Genomic DNA, 11,740 nt, shown 5'->3' with positions numbered 1-11,740 from the left:
AGCTCTCGCCGAGCGTTTGATTGCTTTCTGCTGCCGTTTGCCTGGGACTGTCCAATTGCTAGATACCTTAGTTTCAACTGATAGGTTTGTTCACTCTGACAGTCCAAATAAGTACGAGGGACTATGGATGTACTATTTTTTTCTGCTGTCGATCTGATATTCAAAAAAAAAGAAAAAATGATTGCTTACCATATGTGCTTTAAATTAATTCATTTCCATCTTTTGTCCTTTCGTTCAATTTTGCTATCTTGCGTCCATCTGATTTCGACCTTGGTTTGTCAATCGAATGTTTCCGACAGAAAGCCCACCACCATTGGTAGCCCGGTATTCCACCAAATTTGAACCGATCGCCATTCTCTTGGAAACATTTAAATTGGCTCACGAAATCCAATATGCTACTCAGAGATCGTTTGGTGCGTTTACTATGCGTCGTTAGCGACATATTGCAGGCGAAATTCAGAACCATTGCTTCCTCCTCGGGACTGAGTACGACTTCCTCTAGAACGCCCATTCGATTAACCTTTCCGAGGATATTGTCGTACAGTGTACCGGTTGGAACCTTATACTGAGCACTGGCCTGGCTGATGCCACATCGCTGCGTCACAACGGAGGTAATGGCCTCCTGTAACTGATCCGCGGTCCAAACCGGGATTTTCGGCGCTTGACCTGGAATCTGAAAGTAACATCGTCATTAGTTTAGTGTCAAGAAGAACAAAACTTTGTCACCTTCACTCTTCTCCATTTGTCAACTGGCAGACGATCTTTATGTTGCTTCCTCTGTAATGAATTGAACAAGATTGAGTTAACTTGCAATGGTTTCGTGATTGAACATCAATGACATACCTTATGACGTTCCATTTTAGTACGCGAAGTGAATTTGAGTTCGCACAGATCGCACGGCACCGAATGGGCGGAATTTTTATGGCGCTTCAGTCGCAATTCATTGCGATACGTTTCCAAACACACGGTACAGGTTAAATTTTGCTGCTCCAGATGAGTCGTTTCATGTCGGTCTAACACGTGTTTGGCATGGAAAGTTTTCGGGCACTTGGGACATTTATATCGAGGATCTGTGTGGGAAATCAGCTGAAAAACAAGGACAGAACTAGTTGTTCGATATGCAAATGTCTCCGAAATGCATTTTCTATTTGTTCCCACCGAAGGATAGTGATTGCCTCAAATATATTTATCGAAGAGGCGATTGACTTAGATTGAATTGGCTAAACGCGATAAAGGCAATATCAGGAACCTCTACAAGGTGAATTAATTTGGATTTTTTTGATTTTTAGTTCGACGTCTTTAAAACTTTTTCTGATTTTCTTAATATGCAAACAACGCTTTACTTAAAAAGTTATTGTACAACAATACGCAATGTGCTATCAGCTAGCTAGATTCAAACCAAAGAAAACTATTCAAATAGCAAATCTACTCATTCAAATATTTGTAGGGAAAAAAATAAAAATTTACCAAACTTGACAATATACCAACCTTATGATATCGCATTCTTGTGTCACTAGGAAATTTCAGCCCACAGATTGGGCACTTTTTTATTATGGAGCGCTTTTTCTGCAGTTTATCATTGTACCCTCCGCAGTCATCGTCAAATTGTCGTGGATCATGTGAATCCATAGGAGTTATTAAAGTTTGATTCTGTAGAGATTCTTTCTGAATGGAGAGCAACCTACTCGTCGTTTTCAACGATGTCTTATTATCCACAATATCATGTTTACCGTACTGAAAAAAAACTTTATTGAATCATTAATTGCACATTATTGGATAAATAAACGTGCCAAGAGGTTTTATCGAACTTGGAACGTAAATTACAAAACTGAAAACCTGGGAGACGGCATACAAAATACACTCACGTTGGAATCCGTAGAATTGTGTTCTGCGGTGTTATCATCATTCGGTGACTGCAATTTTGTATCTTCAACGGAAATTTCCATTTTAATAGAAACCTGTTCAGTTTGTTTGAATTCGGCTTGATCGATGATTTCTGGTTTATCATTATATTCGTCTACATGGTTGCCATCTCGGCTACCGGCTTTTGATTCATGCTGGCTGTTGTCCATCTTTGATTGAGCTGAACACTGAAAATGTCGAGAACCGCTTTGTCATCAAAATAAATTCGACTAGTAATCAAACGTGATACTTGCATCATGACCATGGAGTTCAGCGCCACTACTGAATACCATAATACAAACGTTGCACATAAACATCCCATGATTCGTTTCGATGTGCTTCGACAGGTGGTTTCGGTTACCCAGAGGTTCATCACAAATGGGACACTCGCATTTAATGTAAGAATTTAGATGCTCTTTTGAATCTGATGAACTATTTGAAGTATGACCTATTTTACTGTTAGTCAATTCGTGTGTATGCAGTCTTTTAGATCGAAAGCATTCGTTACAACCCTCATGACTATCCTGTAAAATAGATGAGTTCTTGGTAAGATTTTTCAACAGTAATTCAAATAGTGTATACTTACGTGAATATGTTGCCAGTAGAGGTTTCCCTGATAAACTCTTTGATCCGCACATAATAAACATTTGTACATTGCGCAATGTACTTCAAATACCTTGTACTTCAGTCCTCCGGATAATCCTGTTATCTATGGAGAAACATCGACATTTGAGTTTTACATAAAACGTAAAATAACAAAATATGAAATATAAATATCAAATGCATAACCAGATACTTTAATTTAATTTTTAATTTATTACATTTTCGCCTTTCCTTTCCGCCTTGATATGAAATTTGCGAAAAAGAATCCACGTGCCTTGGAGGGACTCGAACCGTCAACCTCCTACTCTCTAGATAGGCGTGAGAACTCCTACACAACAAGACTTAAAGGTCACTTCTTCTTCTTCGTTGGCATTACATCCCCCACTGGGACATTGCCGCCTCGCAGCTTAGTGTTCATTAAGCACTTCCACAGTTATTAACTGCGAGGTTTCTAAGCCAAGATTACCATTTCTGCATTCGTATATCATGAGGCTAACACGATGATACTTTTATGCCCAGGGAAGTCGAGACAATTTCCAATCCGAAAATTGTCTAGACCGGCACCGGGAATCGAACCCAGCCACCCTCAGCATGGTCTTGCTTTGTAGCCGCGCATCTTACCGCACGGCTAAGGAGGGCCCCTTAAAGGTCACGTTTACGGAAAAGCCATCATAATCCGAGTACTAACCTCCACCGCGGTTAGTCGTCTGAGTACACGCGACCCCATGCGTAGAGCAATCACACTCATCAAATGCTTCAGCCAAGCAAGCCTTTGGCACAGCAGAGTGTGATTGATTCACACTCTATACAAATCCTCCTAGCCCGTTGTTGGGGGCATAGAGTGTGATGATCTGGAATAACAAACAAGGTGGGCTCGCTTGACTGTGGATATACAACAGTAAAGCACATGTGAAGATTGAACAAGAAACCAAGTATCGACTGGTCGGTAAAAAAACGAATACAGGGTAGGACAACCGGCCAACAAAGCAAAACAAATTTACCTGCACCTAATGCACAACAGATATGAGCATCATAGGAAAATATTCACGGACGGTTCTGTTAACTAAGGCAATGTCGGTTTTGGCATTGCCTCCGAATCGTTTCTATTGGGTTACCTAAAAAATGTTCAATTTTTTCGGCCGAAACAATGGCAGTTCTTTAAGCTGTCAAAAATCTCATAGATGATAATGAACGGTCATTTTTTGCGATTCAGCCAATGTATTAGAGGCTTTGGGAAATTGTCAGTCTACACATCATTGGATCCAACGATTGCAGTCCAAACTAGAAACAACACGTGCTGTGCTTTGTTGGATACCCGGCCATGTGGGTATAACGGGGAATGTGAAGGCAGACACTTTAGCTAAGCAAGGAACTAATGCAGAAATAATGGATGTCCCAATGCCAGAAGACGATGCCCGGCGATTCTGTAAAGATGTTCTTCGACTTCAATGGGAAAAATGAGTGGCACCAAAACTCAAGTTTGCTCAGAACCATAAAAGCTTCCACACTTCCATGGTCAGATCGCCCTTTATCACCTGAACAGAGAGTTCTAAGTAGACTAAGGATAGGACACACGAAAATAACACACAAACATCTAACAATGGATGGCAACAAGGTCATTTTGGAGCGCCTGTACAACGCCAACTATGAGAGCTGGAGATTTAGAACTGAAATGTTGCTGATTAGAGAATCGTTATGGAAGTTTATTTAGGAACATGCGCCTGAACCAATAACCACCGACTGGAAGTCTGGGGACGATCGGGCAAGGGCCACTATCGCGTTATTTGTTAAAATAGTCAACATTCAATCATTTTCAATTGCAAGAGCGCAAAAGAAACCTGGGAAGCTTTGAGAAAGCACCATCAAAACGCGTCGTTAAAATCGAAGGTGTATAGTGACCAAACGAATTTGTCAAATGGAATACCGAAATGGAGACAGTATGGAACAACATATTCAAGCTATGGAATTACTGTTCTCTCGTTTATCAAACGCTTGAGCTTGAGCTTGAGCTTGATTGACTGCTCGTAGTTGCTACTCCATTATGACCAGATCAGCTGTTCTTGCACAGGGAACCAACAGATGTTTGCTTGGGACTAGCACACATCTTCAATGTACAAGTACTGGTGATCTCATTTGTTAGGTCATACTGGCGCCTGCCACGTCAGAATGCAAGTCAATGTAGGGAAGGGGGAGGGAATGATGATGCAATCACTCGCCCACTGCAAGCCGAATATACCTCTGCACTTGCCACGAGTTCATGCGGAATTTATTGGAATTTCTGGGTTAGGTTGGAGAGGCAGAGGTCCGTCTTGGTTAACGAGCTGCCAATGTGATAGATAGGAGAAGGTAACTCATGGAATTTCTAATTGGATGTAGGAAACGAGCTCTATAGTTCATTTCCAATTCTAGCAGATTACTGTAGAATACTTAAGTTGAAGGTATAGGAATAGTAATGGAAACGGTATGGAAGTCCATTTCCAGTTTTAGCGATTGCTAGAACATGAGAAATAAAGAGAAAGATACAAAGTAGGAGAATGGAACGGACCTGGGATTGAATTCACGACCTCCTGCGTATGAGGCAGAAGCAGTAGCCATATGACTACCAAGCCCGCTTCGAAACAAGAGAGACCACGCACTGAACTGATTAATTTTATTACCGGCCGCGCAATGCAGAACACAATATTTCGTCCGACCACGCGATCGTTCTGCTGTCCGAAACAAGAGAGATCACGCACTGAACTGATTAATTTTATTACCGGCCGCGCAATGCAGAACACAATAATTCGTCCGACCACGCGATTGTTCTGCTGTCCGAAACATGAGAGATCACGCACTGAACTGATTAATTTTATTACCGGCCGCGCAATGCAGAACACAATAATTCGTCCGACCACGCGATCGTTCTGCTGTCCGAAACAAGAGAGATCACGCACTGAACTGATTAATTTTATTACCGGCCGCGCAATGCAGAACACAATAATTCGTCCGACCACGCGATCGTGCTGCTGTCCGAAACATGAGAGATCACGCACTGAACTGATTAATTTTATTACCGGCCGCGCAATGCAGAACACAATAATTCGTCCGACCACGCGATCGTTCTGCTGTCCGAAACGAGAGAGATCACGCACTGAACTGATTAATTTTATTACCGGCCGCGCAATGCAGAACACAATAATTCGTCCGACCACGCGATCGTTCTGCTGTCCGAAACAAGAGAGATCACGCACTGAACTGATTAATTTTATTACCGGCCGCGCAATGCAGAACACAATAATTCGTCCGACCACGCGATTGTTCTGCTGTCCGAAACATGAGAGATCACGCACTCTGTTCTCTCGTTTATCAAACGCTGGTCAAAAACTAGATGCGCCACTTATGGTAGCCATGGTTTTGAGGAGTTTGCCTGACACGTATGATACTTTGACGACGGCGTTAGAAAGTCACTCTGACAATGAGCTCACGATGGAACTTGTGAAAGTAAAACTTATCGACGAATCTTTAAAGCGCTCCAGATGTATTAGTATTGGGGAGTCCATTTTGAAGATTGAAACCGGCAGGAAAAGAATTCTGTGCCATTTTTGCAACAAACCTGGAATGTCCATTGCTACAGCGTCAAGTTCATAATCGAAATCCTGATATTCGTCAAACCAATCATATAAAGAAACCAAAGCCAAAAGCTCGTGTAGTCCATGAAGAATACGATGGTCAACCGTTCTGTTTTGCAATTGTTAATCAAGAAACTGCTAAGATTTTTTGGGTCGTTGATTCCGGAGCTAGTTGCCATATGTGTAGTGAATTGGATTTTTTCAAAGACTATCAAAAAATTACTGGAATGACCGTTACATTGGCAGATGGTAATGAAGCTGCAGTAGCTGGAAGAGGCAGTGGTACTCTGGTTTGTATGGATGATGCACAAAATCAAAATGAGGTGAAGCTTACAGAAGTATTACATGTACCAAAGCTGGATGCACATCTGGTTTCTGTTGGAAGACTTACCGAAAAAGGTGCAGATGTTCTGTTCACTGAAAATACTACTCGCTGCTGTTGTAAGTAAGAAAGATGGATTATATCGTTTACATATCCTGGAGAGAAAGGCACTAAGGGCTAATATGGGACACCCTGATAACTACATTCATGAATGGCACAAGAAATTAGGACATCGGGACTCGGAAGCTATAAAGAAGTTAGTGCGAGACAACCTTGGAACTGGAATTCAAATAAGAAAATGTAGTATCCAGCTTTCCACGTTCACCATAATGGCGGATGCTATAAAAAAATTGACAAGAACTGCTTCCAGACACTGAACTGGAATTTTAATCTAAGCAAACGATGATCTTCCTCGTTGCCAATGGCATTAATTGAGTTGTTTATTTGTAATCAACAAAGAAAATCACGGACTATCATTTAAGATGAACTTACTATCATTTTCTTCAATATCGTTAACTACAATTCTTCTATTTCAGACATTCTATTTCTAGACCAACATTTGAAAAGGGCGTAACAGCCAAAATTTATTCCTTCGGATTCCTTATCTACATACAAAGCTATATACATAGACAAAATACTGGAGAGATCAAATTTTGGTTGTTACGCCCTTTTCAAATGTTGGTCTAGATTTGATATATAATGGAATATGTCGACACAGTTCTTTGTAAAAAGGAATAGAGGTAAAGAAATCCAACAAGTACAGGCGAATATACATCAGGTGGACTCAACAACTCTCCTATCACTTCAGAATTTAATGACTTGTGACTCGTCAGCTGTTAGCCGATGCAACAATAAAAGCATTGAGTAGTCTTCAATACTGTACTGCGAAGGAATCATTGGTTTCCAGGCCATATTGAAGCTGCTGGTACATGGAGATGAGTGGGAGTCAAAATGCGGAACTGAAACGCGGACGAACGTACTCTACTTTACTACTACTACAGATACTTTCAAACGCTTCACCGTTATGTGGGTTCATACAATTGCCAATTAAATGAAATTTTATGTACTGATTTCATACACTATTTCACAGTCTAGCTGGTATAAAAAACTTGTTCAAATTTCTGGAACTTTTGACCGTTTACTTTGAATCCAGGTATTATAGTAACCTGAGAGTAGTAACTTTCCAAAGCATGACGTGAGTTATTTACCTCAAATTAGAGGATAACTTTTGATCTCTTTAAATATTCATTTTGTATAATCGTGCTTACTTCTACATAGGTAGAAAACTTGAGATAATTGAGAATTTATACATTATTTCGAAATTGGCGATCAGTTGTTGGCTTTTCGTAGTGTAGCCAACTGAAAGACGTGGTAGGATCAAACATTTGCATTATTTTGTGATAGCAAGTTGAATAGTGAAATTTGTCTAATCTTGAAAATTAATATACCTACGCTAAATAAAAATATAAGTACAGAATCCATCCCTGTGCTTATTCGATTTGTAGTGTTGTCAGGTGAACTGACTGTGTAATCCAAATAAGAGCATTCAGCTAGAATTAATCAGTAATTGGTCATCTCTTCAAGTAGTAGCTACTCAAATGAAGAGAGAATTGTCAAATATTATTAGAACTGATCTGACAGTTTTGTTGACGAAATCGTGAAATTCTATTCTTTCTAAAAATCTATTCGTTAAATAAGTCCATTTATCGAGCATTCGAGATAGTAGACAAATTATTGGAGGCATCTAAACATTCTTCAACAAAATATTTATACAGGGATTACCAATCTTGCCGTAGAAAGGGTTGGCCTGTCTTCGCTTATTATTTCAACATTGCCGACAATCTGGTTTGTAGTTTAATGGTCATTTAAAATTGTTCATTGTCTCAATTTTCCATTCTCTGTAAAATCGTTTCACAAGGCATTAAAATACCCAATTCACACTTCTGTGTTATCTGAAATAAATAAATCTCGCTTAACTTTTCAAAAGGACCTAAGTAACATTTTTTTCATGATTTAATTTGAATAGCGCAATCAACAGAAAAACATGGAAGCTTTTGATTGCAGTACTCAAATTAATTCATGAAAAAAATGTTACTTAGGACCTTTTGAAAAGTTAAGCGAGAAATGTTAGCTTAATTTTTGATTAAGAAAATCAACGCTTGCTTGGATGGGAATTTCAGTTCAGTGTCGGGAAACAGTTACTGTCAAATATTTTATAGCATCCGCCATTATGGCGAAAATGGAAAGCTGGATTGACGAGAAATGTGAATGTTGCTTAGAGGGGAAGCTGTCTAGGTTACCATTTCCAAAAACCATTGGTGAACAATCAAAGAAAATGCTTGATGTAGTTCACACGAATGTTTGTGGTCCCATGAAGACTATTTCGCCTGGCGGAGTTCGATATTTTATGACGATGTTAGATGACCACACGAGGTATACGAAAGTATATTTTCTGAAACGAAAAGATGAAGTACCAGAGAAGATCCAGGAGTACGTGCAGATGACAGAAACGCGTTTTGGGAGAATTCCGACCATTATTCGTTCAGATTCAGGAGGGAGAGTACAAATCTAAACATCTTGGTCGGTACTATTGTAGCAAAGGGATAACCCCACAGTATACAACAGCATACAGTCCTCAGCAGAATGGAACTGCAGAAAGGAAAAATAGAACTCTCGTCTAAATGGCACGTTGCATGTTAATTCAAGCTAGAGTGAATGTACGTTTCTGGGCTGAAGCTGTCAATACGGCTGCTTATCTACAAAATCTACTACCAACAAGAGCAATCAAGTTAACTCCATATACGATGCATGGTTTGGGAGAAAACCGGATCTGATGCATGTTCGTGTTTTCGGAAGTCAAGCTTATGTGCATATACCTGACCAGAAAAGGACCAAGCTGGACTCCAAAGCCGTGAAACTTACTTTCATAGGTTATGCGGATTCACAGAAGGCATATCGTTTTGTGGATTCATCAACAAACAAACTCACATTCAGCAGAGATGTAGGTACGTTTTATTGATGATGGAAAATTACTACAAAAACAAACAGAGAAGATTTCAGAAAATTCAGAATAGATAAAATTTGAGCTGCTCAAATCTGAAGTGCATAAAGAGCAAAATCCTGAAAACGTATCGTTGAATTCTGAACAAAATATCGATGAAGATGATTGCTTCCTAGATGCTAGTGAGGGAGAGTCAAGCTCTAGCAGTGAAAGCGAAGAGGATGCTCCTGCAATCAATATTTTAAGAAGATCTGAACGAAGTACACAAGGAAAAATTCCTAACCGTTATATGATTGATATCGCGAAAAGTCAATTCCCCGAGCATCGTTCCTACAAGGAAGCTGTTGAAGGTCCAGAAGCTGAATTATGGAAATACGCTATAAATGAAGAGTTACAGTCACTGCGAAAGAATAAAACATGGGAACTAGTATCAATTCCACCCGATCGTAAAACTATAGGTTGTAAGTGGATTTTCAAATGCAAGTTAGATGAAAACGGAAATGTAGCCCGCTACAAAGCACGATTAGTGGCACAAGGGTTTACGCAGAAGTTCGGAACCGATTATGACGAAGTTTTTGCTCCTGGCGTGAAGATGATAACATTTCGAACGCTCCTATCAATAGCTGTGCAACGAAATTTGCTAATCAAACATCCAGATGTAAAAACTGCCTATCTGAATGGTCAACTTGAGGAGTCAGTCTACATGCGTCAGCCACCCGGCTGTATAATTGGTGATAAGAACTATGTATACCGTCTACGGAAGGGTCTTTACGGATTGAAACAGTCTGCAAGAATTTGGAACAAAACGCTAGACAAAGTACTCTCAAAAATGAATTTTAAGCCTTCTGTGAATGATTCTTGTTTGTACGTTAGACATCAAAAAAGAAAAGGAAAAACTGAATATTTAGCCGTATACGTAGATGATTTCATTGTAGTATGTGAAACTGAAGACGAATACAAAGAAATAATAGAAACCCTGAATCAAAGTTTTGAAGTGACATCACTTGGAGACATGAAATATTTTCTGGGACTTGTGTGACCGGTGTGTCTAAGACCGGCACCGGGAATCGAACCCAGCCACCCTCAGCGGCTACAAAGCAAGACCATGCTGAGGGTGGCTGGGTTCGATTCCCGGTGCCGGTCTAGGCAATTTTTGGATTGGAAATTGTCTCGACTTCCTTGGGCATAAAAGTATCATCGTGTTAGCCTCATGATATACGAATGCAAAAATGGTAACTTGGCTTAGAAACCTCGCTGTTAATAACTGTGGTAGTGCCTAATGAACACTAAGCTGTGAGGCGGCTCTGTCCCAGTGTGGGGATGTAATGTCAATAAGAAGAAACACAACCAACCATGATCACGCCACCCGCTTTCATAATTTGGATTTGGGTAACAAAATAGAGAAGAGACCTAGAAAGACCGTCGTTCCCTCGTTATACCAGAACCCGAGATTTCGATATCAAGTGTATTGAGCCACGTACGAAACACTGAAGACGGCCTTACTGTTGAGGTCAAAACACGTATCTGTAAAGTTACATTCAAGTGGTGAAATTGAATGGGCTAGTTTTAACTCGTTTTGGGATAGAAGACATTTCATTCAACCAAAAATATTTTTCTTCAGTTAAAAATTTAGCTTATTCAGCTAAAATTATTTGTTGGGTAAATAATTCCTTTATTACCTCATGAGCAAACATAATTTTATTTGTTATGAGAACCAATCAGTTACAAAGACTTACTTACTCAGGTCAAGGAAGTAAACTTTGCCCTTTCCCTACCTAATTCCTTGCAAACTACTCACCGAATGTTGCTCCTGGTGATTCCACATTGTCTCTTTGCTCGGATAGTCTCCTTCACAGACGGAACACCGGAAGACGGAAGCAATTTGGTAAGTTTCCCGATGTTCCTGTAAGACATCCACCAGTTGCTCGATTCCGCAAACATTGCACTGATCTTTCGGAACTTCATGTTTGATTGGTAGTGACATCGTTTAAATACAGCACGCTGATGGGTGAATGTTTTAAAACTTTCACTACATTCATTAACAACAATTTTGAGAAAAAATAAAAATTTCTGCGAAAAATCTGCTGCACCAAACGACAGTGACAGACAGAATAAACAAAAAAAAAGTTGTTTTGTTCGGTTTATCAACATTGTACGTATGAATAAAACTGGTTCAAAATGAATAGTATTTAACCCAACTCGAACCTATTCGAACTCAGTGCTGCCAGAAGTATTGTACGCTATGCTATGCCTTTTGGTCCGGATTCGCGAATTAAAATCAAATTAATCTTAGAAATGATAGGG

The 11,740-nt window shown here is 39.8% G+C and overlaps 1 protein-coding gene across 1 annotated transcript; it reads right to left on the bottom strand.

Moving 5' to 3' along the window:
- Positions 1 to 11,545, bottom strand: LOC134224396 (putative zinc finger protein 840). Its single transcript, XM_062703712.1, has 8 exons — positions 11,235 to 11,545; positions 2,489 to 2,611; positions 2,157 to 2,426; positions 1,866 to 2,090; positions 1,489 to 1,734; positions 844 to 1,086; positions 727 to 777; positions 1 to 673 (listed from the first exon to the last, which is right to left on the bottom strand). The coding sequence occupies exons 1-8, from the start codon at positions 11,418 to 11,420 to the stop codon at positions 200 to 202; spliced, it is 1,818 nt and encodes a 605-aa protein (XP_062559696.1). The 5' UTR covers positions 11,421 to 11,545; the 3' UTR covers positions 1 to 199.
- Between the last annotated feature and the right edge of the window lie 195 nt (positions 11,546 to 11,740).

The sequence above is a fragment of the Armigeres subalbatus genome, chromosome 3, assembly GCF_024139115.2.
Source record: "Armigeres subalbatus isolate Guangzhou_Male chromosome 3, GZ_Asu_2, whole genome shotgun sequence".
Taxonomy (NCBI): Eukaryota; Metazoa; Arthropoda; class Insecta; order Diptera; family Culicidae; genus Armigeres; species Armigeres subalbatus.
This window is presented reverse-complemented; position numbering and strand designations above follow the sequence as displayed.

Bases quoted from the DNA above. Each gene is read 5' to 3' on its own strand.
- LOC134224396 (XM_062703712.1), bottom strand. From the start codon at position 11,420: ATGTCACTACCAATCAAACATGAAGTTCCGAAAGATCAGTGCAATGTT. The intron at 2,427-2,488 runs GTAAGTATACAC...TCTATTTTACAG, and splicing joins TCTACTGGCAACATATTCAC to GATAGTCATGAGGGTTGTAA. The intron at 1,735-1,865 runs GTGAGTGTATTT...GTTTTTTTTCAG, and splicing joins ACAATTCTACGGATTCCAAC to TACGGTAAACATGATATTGT.